This window comes from Syngnathoides biaculeatus, chromosome 7, assembly GCF_019802595.1.
Source record: "Syngnathoides biaculeatus isolate LvHL_M chromosome 7, ASM1980259v1, whole genome shotgun sequence".
NCBI classification, from domain to species: domain Eukaryota; kingdom Metazoa; phylum Chordata; class Actinopteri; order Syngnathiformes; family Syngnathidae; genus Syngnathoides; species Syngnathoides biaculeatus.
The window spans coordinates 3411207-3424821 of NC_084646.1; the positions used below are offsets into that span (position 1 = coordinate 3411207).

General features: G+C 44.5%; 1 protein-coding gene across 1 annotated transcript in view; it reads right to left on the reverse strand.

Moving 5' to 3' along the window:
- Positions 1–13615, reverse strand: part of si:ch1073-396h14.1 (disintegrin and metalloproteinase domain-containing protein 10) — a 34773-nt gene that overhangs the window by 1289 nt on the left and 19869 nt on the right. Inside the window, exons 10-15 of the mRNA XM_061825119.1 lie at positions 7756–7919; positions 4493–4664; positions 4276–4420; positions 2686–2869; positions 1692–1791; positions 1209–1429 (exon numbers count right to left, since the gene is read on the reverse strand). Of these exons, the coding sequence (XP_061681103.1) occupies positions 1209–1429; positions 1692–1791; positions 2686–2869; positions 4276–4420; positions 4493–4664; positions 7756–7919 (986 nt within the window). The remainder of the gene's footprint in view (positions 1–1208; positions 1430–1691; positions 1792–2685; positions 2870–4275; positions 4421–4492; positions 4665–7755; positions 7920–13615) is intronic.

Here is a 13615-nt window from a genome sequence, read left to right on the forward strand (position 1 = left end):
ATGTTTTTTTTTCCCAATATAACCTGTATTATTGTTAGTTTTTCCAGCATAAGCAACTCAAGCCCACAGCGCGTCTACGGAACTAATCAGTGACTGAACAGCGTATCACATGCATGTAAGTTAATTGGTGGATGGAGTTGCTGTGGAAATGGGGGGCCGAGCCGGCGTGGTCGTCAATGGAGGAAATCAGTCACGGGGAGGATGCCAAATCCAACAACTGAAGCGCGCCTGACCAGACTCCAAAAGGAGGGGGGGGTGGCAACGGGACCGGACCACCAACCCCAGGGGTCAGGTTCCACCCAAGAAGGCAACAACCCTGCTAATAGTGAACCCGTGTCAAACGCCAGAGGCGAGCAATGATGGGCAAGGGTGCCAGGAAGTTGTTGTGGGGGAGTCACGTCAAGAAAAATGTGAATAGCCACCACCCTCCCTTATCACTATGGTTACCAGCTTCCGGACTGGCAACCACGTCTCTATGTTGTGCTCTCGTCAACAAAAACAAAAACAGCCCCTCAAGAGGCCAGAAATCGGATATCAGTGACTTGCACCAATCATTTTTCACTGCTGTACCAGGTCTACTTGCCTTTTTTCACTTAAAAAAATTAAAATTGTGATGTGAGAAAATCTTTTTGGGCCCAACACATCAGTCTGTACGAGACAAAATAAGAACTATGGAGGAAAATGAAGGTATCAAGTATTTACTTCACAGTAGAACGATGGAATTTATTGAACAGAAGACTTTAGGATAGCAAGAAAACTCCTGCAGACAAGAGTAAAATATTTAAATATCCCGAGTTGAGGCATTTGAATAAACTAACTTGAGTTTATTTGCTTATTTTTGTCATCATTTGGTGTGTAAAATTTGCTCGACCAATTAGAGACAATCACTGATTCATGGCATTGACGTTAGATACTAAAAATAGCACCTGCTTTTGTTCATGTAAAAATGTAAAGAGCGACTAGAACTGTATCGAGTTGACTAGTAGGGAGCTTGAAGTGAACCCCCGTTTATATTAGGGATACATTCCAGACTCAATGGAATAGGTGAAAACCTGCAATATCAAGACCATATACCTTGAAAAAAAAAATTGTAACCCACCCATGTGCTTCAAACACATTGAAAAATTATTTGAAAATGGCCCCCCAAAAAATGAGAAATTAAAAAAAAAAAAAAAAAAAAGATATATAAAGTTCCCCTTGTGTACTACCTTCATCCACTCTCCCAGGTCTTCAAATTCATCGAGGTTGAGGAAGGAGTTCTTCAGTCTGGCGAGGGGGCCGTCCGCGTCCAGCAGTCGGCAAACGTGGAATTTGTCGCAGTAGCCTCGGTTGCCCATGCACGGAGCCCCGCCCACCAGCGGCAGGGCCTTTCCCTGGAAGTGGCGGGACAACACGGAGGAGGTGGTGCTGGCGCATGTCCCGGGTTTACCTGCCGTAGGTTCACAGGAAATATCGGTGGCTGAATGTGAAACGGAACGAGCTACGATTCAGAATGTAGAATCAGAATTGGATGGAATCTTTAAAAGAAATCAATCTTTCTTCTTGGATGAAACTTTGGTGCCAAACAGGTGAAATTTAATAGAAAACAACCAGGCCCAAAAGGTGCCTCTGTGCAAGTTGACACAGGTGGAAATGTATAGAAAGTGTACAAACGTAAACAGACTCCTTTGACGATTGACGATTGAGGTTACCGGGCTGCTGGCAGCACACGTGGCATTTCTGCTTCTTGGAATCACCCGGACAGTCGCACTGCTCCAGGTTATGTTTCACACATACGGACTCTGCACAGACCTGCGGGCCAGAAATGTAATCAACAAACACCCAAAAGCTCTAATGGGATTAAAAATATCGCAGCGCCCAAGAGCATAGCCGCAGAACACATCAACGTTTGTAAATTCGTATTGGTCGAAAGGTGTAGTTTAAGGAATGGTTCCAAAATGAATCTTATTTATTGAGGTGCAGAAATACAAAACAAGTCTTTGTTCTGGCTGTTCTCTACACCACAGATAAGATTAAGATTAATGATGTACCGACGTACTGCATCTTGATTTTTATACAAGCACAAAGATTACTGGGATCATTAGCGGGGATGTGGTAGGTGAGGTCCACGGACATATTTAAGTCGCCAACTGTTTTCACCAGCTGATTCTTTAGTTTTTAAGGGTACACGTATGGTAACTTGCCAACTTTCATCGCTCCAATCAAACATAGCCCGCTGTGTCCTCATCCAAATCCAGGGACCTTCCCCATGCAAGATTATTGGGACATTTAAAGGGAATGACAGTAGCTGCTCTGATTGGAAAGAATTAAAGTCACCTGTGATCCTGAGAGACGTTCTGGTTTTTAGGTTAAACCCTCACGTTCCACATTATTTACAGTTTTTTTCCCACAAATCAGAGGGTCAATACAATATTTATTGTAACAGATTTTTCGGGTTTTCTGTGAAATCACTTTTTATGAAGTACTGTATGTAGAGTTTGTGTGTTCAGCTTCACGAGTCAGGTTTAGGATCATGATTGGAATCTCTTAAATGGCCCATTGATGTGATTATTAATAGCAGTCTGTATGTGTCAGCATTGTCCAGGATATCCCCCCTGAGGCCAAACGCATCTGGGCCGGACACTGTCTTCCCCGTGAGTCGGATCATCGGTCTAGAAAATGGATTGTCTTTACTTTCTATCTTACCCCGTTCAGGCACACACGAGTCCCTTGACTGCAGACGGTGAGGTTTTCCTTGGGGCTCGGCTCAGGACACCGAGGTGAGAGACCTGAACAAACGCTCTCCTTCTGACAATCCGTCGCTTCATCACAGGTTTGACCCTCTGACTTAAAGCTGCAGTCCTGACTGCAGCAAAGACCCTGACTGGGACTAGAAAAGAGGAGGCACATCTGAGCTGCACAGACGCTGAATAAGACAGGTGCCGAATTCAAGGCCAGTCGACCAGATTAGGCTGCCCATGTCACTTTATTTACCTTGTAAAAGATTAATATTTTCTTGACTTCAGTTCAAAACAATCCAACTATCAAGACTATTTGAGTTTCAAACAGAACACGTATACACTAAGCGAGGGACAAGAAGTGCGTAAACAAACACAGTGCAGCATGGCTTCTGGCTAGCGGATAGCATAGCAATCTTTGGGCGGACGTCAAATTTGAAATGATCTAACGTCAATGTGCACATCAGTCCTGAATGGAAATGAAGTTGGATGGTAAAAAAGCAAATGACAACGCTTTATTAATCCACACTGTTCAAATTGCTAATGTTGCACTTGTAACTATCATTTGTTGAAAAAAAAAAAAGAAGCCAATTTGAAGTCATGAAATAAAAACTGGAATGTGTTGGCCTCACAGTTCTGAGGTCCCGGCTTCAATCCCGGACCTGCCTGTGTGGAGTTTGCATGTTCTCCCTTTGGCTTCTTGGGTTTTCTCCGGGCACTCCGGTTTCCTCCCACATGCCAACATGCAACACTAATTGGACACTCTAAATTGCACCTAGGTGTGATTGTGAGTGCGGTTGTTTGTCTCTATGCACCCTGCGATTGGCTGGCGACCAGTTCATGGTGTACCCCGCGTCTTGCCCGTTGACAGCTGGGCTCGGCTCCAGCACTCGCCTCAACCCTCGTGAGGATAAGCGACAAAGAAAATGGATGGATGGATAATTGGAAATGCAATAGCCGGGCTAACGCATAGCATCTATGTGTCGGTTTTATGAGGGGTTAAGCAACAGATATTTAAACACAAATGATGCAGCAAGACATGTAGACATAATATACTCATTGGTATACAGGGGAGCGGCGCATAATTACAGTTCGGGATCTTTGGATTCCCCCTGTTCCCTCATGTTTTTTTTTTTTTTTTTAAATGATCCCCTTTGTGAACATTTTTTTGGGCTTAAGCCATTCCCTAAAGTGGACTGAAACTGTATTTTTACTATTGGCAATCCAGCCCAGTCCCTATCCACCATGAATAGTGGGGGTCACTTTATATTCTTTATCCTCTGTGAAAAATGCGGTTGTTTGTCTCGATGTGCCCTGCGATTGGCTGGCGACCAGTTTAAGGTGTACCCCGCTTCCTGCCAGATGAAAGCTGGGATAGGCTCCAGCACTCCCCGTGACCCTTGTGAGGATCAGCGGCTAAGAAAATGGATATATGAAATAAAAACTGATAACTACCAAAAGGCCTTTGATGAAAATAAGTTCAACACCTGTGCTCTATATGAAGCTACTTAGCATTTTGCCCACAATTTTCTTCCAGGTGAGTGTATTAATCACGTACCTGCATATTTTGCCAGGCTTGAGGTAACACTGCACCCCTACCGGCTCCTTAGCGCTGTAGCAGCAAAGATCTGTGTCGTCGTGACCCACATCACAGTCCTCGCCTTCCTCCACGATCTGGTTGCCGCATATGGGCTGATCGCTGACTGGCCACACAAAGCACGCGTGTAAGTAGCGTGATCACCCAGAGATAATATTTTTCGCGACCGCGTGCTCACCCACGAAGCAGGCGTCCTTCTTGAGGCGCAACAGCTCGCCGATGCGTCCGACGCTGCAGGTGGACAGTTTGTCGTTGTTTTCACGCACCTCGTCTGCGGCTTGGGGGAACATCAGGTACCTGCCCTTCCCGCCGGAGGAGCCCAGGTTGCCGCAATTAGCTCCTTCATCATGCTATCAAAAAAAAAAAAAAAAAAAAATAAATAAATACATCCAATAAGAATAATTTAGTCTCAATATAAACCTCATGTCTATGTAATGACATGCTATATCACAGTACGAGTGATATTTTATGAGAGGAAAATTATTGTGCACCAATTACTTCCTATAAAATTCTAATTTGAATGATTAAAAAAAAACTATATAAAACGAGACTTTAAAATCTTGAAAAATCAAGCCATCCTCTCCGTTCTCAAATACTGTGGCTGTGTCGGCTGAATGCGCTAAAAACCACACAACGTAAAAGTTTCCACTGTCAATCAAAAACCACTTCTACAACCTTGAAAAATGGATGCTACTTGGTCTATCACGGGGGTCTCAAACTTAATTTTCCCTGGGCCAGTTGGAGGCAAAGTCTGGCTGAGGCTGGGCTGGAGGTGCACATCCACGTGCCCGTAATTGAAATTAAAAATCCCCCCCAAAAAATGTTTTTATGTAACACAAAATAAGATAAGCGTGGTGTAAACGCAGTGTGAAAAACTACTCATAAAACTCTCCAGGGCAATGCTAAATTTCATCCATCCATCCATTCATTTTCTTTGCTGCTTAACCTCACGAGGGTTGCGGGAAGTGCTGGAGCCTATCCCAGCTGTCAACGGGCAGGAGGCAGGGAACACCCTGAACTGGTTACCAGCCAATCACAGAGCACATGGAGACAGACAACAGTCACACCTCTGGGCAATTTAGAGTGTCCAATTAATGTTGCATGTTTTTGGGATTTGGGAGGACACCGGAGTGCCCGGAGAAAACCCACGCAGGGACGGGGAGAACATGGAAACTCCACACAGGTGGGGCCGGGATCGAACCCGGGTCCTCAGAACTGTGAGGCCAACACTTCACCAGCTGACCCACCGTGCCGGCTCGTAAAGTTCACCCACCGAAAAATGTTTCTCTGCTTGTATCAAGCTCGGTCGACGCCACGCTCAAGAGAACCATATCCCACCGTGATTGGTAAGTTTGCAAGCTCCACACACAAAAGGGCTTCTGTTAAAGTGCCATTCATAAAAACATGGAAAGTTTCTTTCAGCTTGTTCCGTTAGGGGTCGCCACATCTCAGATGAAATGCTCATATTTGTTTGGCACAGTTTTTATGCCGGATGCCCTTCCTGACGCAACCCCTCAGGGGTAGTGGAGACCCCAGTGAATCCGAACTCACGACCCCTGGTTTACCAAAAGAATACTCTAACCACTGAGTCATGGGGCCTCCGCCATTCATAAAACCAATAAGCTTTTATATTAAGAAGGGGACCACAAAATATGGTCTTGGAGGCGAAAAACTGCCCCTGGGCTGCCAGTTTGAGACCCCTGATCTGGCATCCTTCTTTTGCCTACACATAACCACAGAATATCTTTGATCCATGAACACATATCCACATAAGTCCTCTAGTGGCAGGAAAAATGCCACTGGGTCGTCATAAAGCTTTTCCACGTCACAACAACGAGGCACTCTAAAGCAGTCACACTACCTCGGAGCCCCCCCACACATTAGCTGTCAAGTAAGACTTTTGAAAAAAATGTCTCCCCAAACCTTATTTGGCGTTTCTCTGCATAATGTGCGCGAGCTGACAACCAACAACGAGGCGCCCCAAAGCAGCCACGGCAGCAGACAAAGTAAAGCGAAGACTCATTTTCAGGGTGTACGTATAGCTAGCTGTTCGGCACTTATTTGTGAAATTGTCAAGTGCAGACAATGAGTAAGCAAAGAAATAACCAAGTCATGGAATATGCCAAAATGCTGTGTCATTGCCACTCGCAGAACCGTTATCTTTGTTGTATCATGTTGGCAGTCAAGACCAGATTGCTGCGATGACCCTGAAGGTGTAGCTGGGAATGTTCTGTTCCGTACTGACAGAACAGTGAGCCCCTCTTGCTTTGCTTTAGTTTTGGTCAAATATACTTAAGAAGCGACGTCCTGCTAATGCAACTGATAAAGGCTTTTTCTTCACTGTTGGAAAACTTGTAACTTTTTCCCAAACTTCATATGACCAATAAATTGTCCGGTTCAATTGAAAAAGAAGCAAATGTGTTACAATAAAATCGTAACCCAATACATCCTTGACTTTTAAGACATTAAGTCTTCTGTATGATTATTCATCATCTCGACTTGATTTACATACAACAAAACATGCTTTATGTTTGACACCAAAAAAAAAAACATCTTGTAACAAGGGTGTGTTCACTTTTTATAGCCACTAACTGTAATCATCCTCACGGAAGAGGCCAATTAAAGACGGAAACTGCTGTAATTAACTTGTAACTACACCCCCTTTGCTTTCAACCGGTTGCTTCAATGGGAATGGCCAACAAAAGTGGAGTTTCAATTTTTAAAATGACATTTCTCTTTTTAAATCTTCCGCTGTGTACAATATATTTGTGCGCAGATATGAGATGGGACTCTGGCGATTTGCGGAGGGTTAGTTCAAAGCACCGACTGTATATTGTGCACACATGAATGTAAATAGCAGTGGGAGATTGTGAAGGATACGACATAAACAAGGTTAATAGCTGTTTGGATTTCATTCCTATGACACAGCGACTCAGACCTCCTCACGAGCGTCGATCTACACGGCGCTAACGATTCGAGAGAGGCCAGAGATTGACGTAGTAGAACTAATCAGCTCAGGAGTAGCCCCGCAAGATTCGTTTCCCCCCCCCGAGGAATTGTGTAAAAGGTCGGGCTGGGTGAAAAGACGAGTTTGGCAGATTGAAAAGGGGTTGGGGGGGGGGGGTCTTTCCAGTCGTCACAATATAAAGGTGTAAACGCGCATCATTGTGTTTTTGTGATGGTGATTTCCTGGTGACGACAGCACTGAAAAGAGATTCAGTCAAGCTGGTAAACGGAAAGAAGTCGTCCGACACAAAGACGTGTGGAGAAAAGCCGGGCTTTTGTCTCCAAAAGAAAAAGAGAGGCAAGGAGACAGGTTTTCCGCAATTTTGTTATTTAAGAGTTTGGCTCCATGTGGTGGGCAAAAATATACTCTGACACATATGCTACTATTTTTGTCTACGTTGAAGACATGACGATGGTTCGAGGCAGGCGACTCACCGGTGATCCGAGACTGTGTCCGAGTTCGTGAGCGAAGGTCAACTGGACGTGCCGAGGAGGCAGGAACTGTCCGTAGTTCTGAATCGTGACCAGGCCCGTGTTGAGGGTGGAGGGGCGGCCGTTACTCAGGGTGATGTACTGTGAACAGATTCCTCCCCAGTTACCTGAAGACAAGAAAAGGAGAGGAGAAGGTCACATTAATTTTAGTACGACAAGTTATTGTTTTGATTCCGGTTCATTCCAAATGTGGTTGATGGGCGCTAAGGTCGGGCCCAGTCTTTCAGGTTTTTCCACACCAAACTTCAAGATTATTCCCAGTCCCTGTTAAAGTTTACTGTCAAACTAAACATAAAACATTGATTAAAATCACACATACATTAAAAAAAAATAAAACTACATAACTGAGCTTTGAAGTTAGGCATCTTAATTCTCACGCAAAATGGTAAATCCCATGGACAGGTTAATGAACGGCATCTATGTGGCATTGGTATAACTCCTGAAAGAACAGCTATTTGAACACAAACAGCGCAGCAACACAGGAAGACAGAAAATACTAATAGGCATACACTGTATTCTTTATGAAGACTAATATCAATGCAAGACACAGTCACTTACAGTAGTTGAGTGAAACTCTTCTTTGTTTGTCTCCATGATGGTAATATACTACCACTTAGTGGCCAAGTCGTGCACACCAGAAGGAGCCACAATGGTTAATCATGATGAACAAACTATTTCTCTACAGTCTATTTAATTATCCATTTTCTTTGCCGCTTATCCTCAGGAGGGTCGCAGGGAGTGCTGGGGCCTATCCCAGATGTCAACGGGCAGGAGGCGGGGTACACCCTGAACAGGTTGCCAGCCAATCGCAGGGCACATAGACACAAACAGCAGCACTCACAATCACACCTAGGGGCAATTTAGAGTGTCCAATCAATATTGTATGTTTTTTGTGATGTGGGAGGAAATCGGAATGCCCGGAGAAAGCCCACGCAGGCACGGGGAGAACATGCAAACTCCACACAGGCGGGTCCGGGATTGAACTCGGGACCTAAGAACTGTGAGGCCAATGCTTTACCAGCTGATCCACGGTGCCGCCGCATGCGTCTTTTCTATGACCCAATTTTCATTTTCTTTCTTTTTTGTTTTATGTAACACATCTTGCGTAACCCGACCTGTGGAATCCCCAATTTTGGCGGAAGGCGCATGTGTTTGTCTGTTAAAGATATTCCCATTTCAGTGAAATGTGAGTTCATTGTGTGACATTGAGACCGGTGGGAACCAGCTGTGGGCATCTGGATCTTCCATCAGCGTGTTTGTGACGTCCGGGTCCGAGCTCAGAAACAATAACAAAAGTGACTCCGCGACCCAAACCCCCCCCCCCCCCCCGCCCAATCACGTCGAAGCAACAATGAGCGTAACGGCGCCAAAAGGATGCAGTGGATGATTCTTATGGGCTAACAGCTAAAAGGCAAACACCGTGAAACGCAGGAAGCAATGCTAATGGGAAATTCTTCTGTCCTCCGGGCCCGCTAAAAGGCTCATTCAAGGACCTGCGATTCCTAGAAAGAGTCCTCCGCTGTGGATTTTGCCAGGGTGGGCACAAGAGGGCCTTGCACATTTTTGTTCTCGGCCACGGAAAACAGTTCCTATGAAAGGCTCCTATTATTAGTCTCACGGACAAAAAAAAAAAAAAAACAAAACTCTCCTCCACAGCCCCTCACCTAACATCAACAACAACAACAAGCAAGCGCCTATTTCAGGAAACATCGGAGCGCAAATGCAACGGCACTCTTCTCCCGAGGCACATAAAATGTTTTCACATTGTTCCGTATAAACAAACAAACTAACAATAGGCCAATCCAAGGGACTTTTTCCAGCTTCCAGAGTTCAATGACCTCCACGTTTAAATCGACTATGCTCACAATGTGCAGAATTTATGAAGTGGAATTTAATTCACTCGTTTTGTCTCAACATCAAGGTTGAGGGGGGGGGTTGTATATCTTAATTTCTGTTTGGCTTTTAAAGATGCAAACAAAATGAGAATTCTTAAAGGCCGAATCATCTGTGCTCGGGTTTGAGATAGGGTTAGGCTCCAGCACTCCCCGCGACCCTCGTGAGGATAAGCGGCAAAGAAAATGGATGGATATTAGAATATTTGGGATATAGCAGGTGGGTAATATCAGACAATAGACAAGGGCTACAGTACAATACTATCCAAAAGTTATATGCAACAAATAAAATCTCCCTTAAGGTTGTATTATGTTAACAACATGTTTATTATTATCACAGTTTCTAGTGGTATAAAACTGTATGGAATAATACTGATGTGTCTTTAATAGTGACTCTAACACAAAATATTTGGGAGGCAAAATCAGCTCTCAGTACAATACAATGAAGTTTTACGTCACTCCAAACGAAAATTGAAGTAATAAAGGGGCAGGTCAATCAACCACTAAAAGCATATGCTAGTTTCATTAGCAACATGGTATAAAAATAAATTAACTTAATTAGTTGTAATTTGGGTGTCACTGATGGTGTAGTAGTACACACGCCTGCTTTTAGTGCGGGCAGCATGCGATCGATTCCTGCTCAGTGATATCTGCCCTGCGACTGGCTGGTGACCAGTTCAGGGTGTAGTCCGCCTTTTGCAGGGATAGGCTCCAGCATTCCCGCAACCTTGTGGGGATAAGCGGCTTGGATCATGACATAACATGACTTTGAGTCACTGATGGTGTAGTAGTACACATGCCTGACTTTGGTGCGGGCAGCGTGGGATCGATTCCTGCTCAGTGATGGTATTGATACTTGTCCTGTGACTGACTAGCAACCAGTTCAGGGTGTACCCTGCCTCCTGCCCATTGATAGCTGGGTTGACTCCAGCACTCCTATGACCCTTGTGAGGATAATCAGCTAAGAAAATGGAGGGATGAATAGTTGTAATGTTTACAGCCTCTTGGTAATAAATATTATCCTGTTGCAAAACAAGTTTATTAACCTTTTGCCATACTTGTTGAGAACATGGTTTTTCGGGATGAGCTGCAGAACTGACAGTGTGGATTGCACCCATAAGACTTTCCAAATATTCTGAGGCAATGTCGTCGTATTTTGCTCTTGCCAAAAGTCTTGTCTTGAACTCTCCGAACCCACAGGATGAGAAGTGAAAACCGAGTTGCGGCATTGTTTGGAGTGAGTCCCGCGACTGTCCCCAAATCCAAGGCCAAGTTCCCTCCAATGGAGATATGCTGCAAAGAGACGTTAACACCCCAAGAAAATAATTTCCTCACCCTGTCAGCAATTCCAGTACGTACAGCATGACTGTCTTCTACAGATGTGCAGTCAAGGTTTTCAGGATGATACTGCCGACGCCTTTCTGCCCAGACAATCGGGAACAGACGGCGCTCAGCCAATCTCCAGTCTCAAGGGCTGCCGGGAGGCCTCCCGTGCCTGCCCTTCAACGCCAGGCCCGTTCATGCTGGCGTCAACAACACAAATGCTGGAGCCTGAAATTGTGGAGGAACGTTATCTTCAGTGAAGAGTCCAGATTCTGCTTACAGCAGTTGGATCAGAGGGTCAACATGTGGCCAAGTTATAGAGAACTCAATGCTGACTTGCTGTATCTTGGTGGAGAGAGTACAATCAAAGCAGAGAGAAACCCAGATGGGGTTCTGCAACCATTGGTCATCCCATATCTCCGGCCTGGGACCAGACTCAATCCAATCTCACACAAGGCATGAGGGTAACTCCAGAATTTGGATGGCGAGAGGATAGAATGGTCTGACCTGACCCTCACCGAATACGTCCGGGATCAGCTTGCTGTTCGTGCCGGAGTGACCGACCCAACCGCATTGGCTGACTGGTGACAAATGCTGGTTGAAGAATGGGAAGGCCATCCCTCATCAATGCGTGACCAGGCCGGTGGCCAGCATGAGGAGGAGGATGTGTATGGTTTCCACCGCATGCTAATAAGGCTACTGATCATTAAATGAATACATTGTTCAACTGTCAACGTCTTGCCGCTGAATCAACCAAAACTATACTCTTCTGATCGTCGCATTTCGACTCATAGCTGAGAAGGGTTCATTATTCTGAAAACATTGACTGGATAGAAAAAGCTCTAACTTGGGAATCGGTGTGCGTCATGGTCCTGCCGACACGGTACACACCGGTAGCAATCAGTGAGGCGCACACCACCACTAATTACGACGGATACAAATAGGACTCCTAGTACGGTCTGGCCTTTGCCAGATCGTTGCCTCATGCCTCGTTCCCGCACTCTCGATTCTGTTCCTGATCTGCCGTGTACCGACCCCTGCCTGCCCACTGACCTGCCTCTCATGCCTGACGACCTCGTTACTGCTGCTTCCGTGGACTCCCTGCTTGATCCCCGAAACTGGTCTGAATAAAAACATTTCTCGAACCGCCTCACGTCTCCCGTCTCCTAGAAATAGGACGCACGTAGCAATGGTATCACTCTTCTGGGATGCGAAACAACATTCATTAACATATACTGGAGATATTTGTTAATTCCGGCTTTCATTGCCCAATCCACCAAACGAGTCAATGGCGACAGCAAAAAAAAAAAAAAAAAAAAACAAACCTAAACAAAGCAAAAAAACTGCCATTGACAGATAAGATTTGGTAAAAAATAATTTGTTAGCTCAAGCCACATACTCTACTTTGGTGCTTTTGCTTGTTCTTAAATTTTCTTTCTGAGGGTATTGCCAAGAGACATTGTTACAACAGTGAAAGAATTTCTTATGTGTAAAAAGAGAAAAAAAGCTTTTAAGCACCACCAAACAGTAGAATCTTGGCATCAATTGAAGGGAAGATGGAATTTTACTGTGGTTTAGCTCTTGGGTCCCAACCCCCAACCCCCAACCTCCCATTGACATATGAAACTCAACCAGAGGAGGAGTCTTGTGTGATTGATGGGGGGGAGTGCACATGCAAGTGTGGTCTGCATGTGTGTGTTGGGGGGGGGGGTGCAGAGTTCTCATATGAGCCAGGACTAGCAAGGAACCAGTCAAAAAAAGGTAGTTAGTCAGTCATTTGTGGCCAAATGAGATTAACATGAAAAGAACCCTCAGTGACCAATCACATGGTGCTCGGATAGCAACAATCCCAATGGACATAAATTCCTGCTGCTCACGTGAGACGTCACCATGGCGATCTCCTCCTGGAATGTAGCCCAGAAGACGTCTGGGGGTGGCGTGAGTCGTGGTGGTGCGTTCGTGTGTCAAAGGTTCATTGGTGGCCAATCGCATGTCATTGTGGCAGTCTGCTCTCACGCCCCCCTCGGTTAGCCAATGACAAGCAGGCAGGAAGAGTCCTCTTATCGACAACAATTCCCACAATTCTCTAACTTCCTGCTGCACGACATTTATACCACATGGGATGGCCACAAACTATGAACCTGAACTTTAAATTTTTTTCCATCTAATGTTTTCTTAGTAGCATCGTGTAGAATTTTGTATTTATAGCTCGATACATAAAATTCATACCTCAAACTTCGTTTTAAGGACTTCCCAAGCAATTTTAGAAGCAGCTCTGCAACTTTGGCAACTTCCAATTTTATTCTTCTAATTGTATGTTGCAAAGAAATGCAAAAATGATAATGCCCGACATTACTCTAGAAAATGGCACAAGGGTGACATCTGATTCATAAAATGCGGCCAAGTAATTTGTAGATTTTATTTTTTTTTATTTTTACATATTTATTTTATTATATTATTTTTTCAAGAAGCATTAAAACCTTTCAGTGAAAGATATTTTTTAAAAATTACATTTTAAAATATTAAATTAATATAGTCCAGAAATATGTTTACTTTGTATATTTTTCATTACACAGGAAAACATTTTA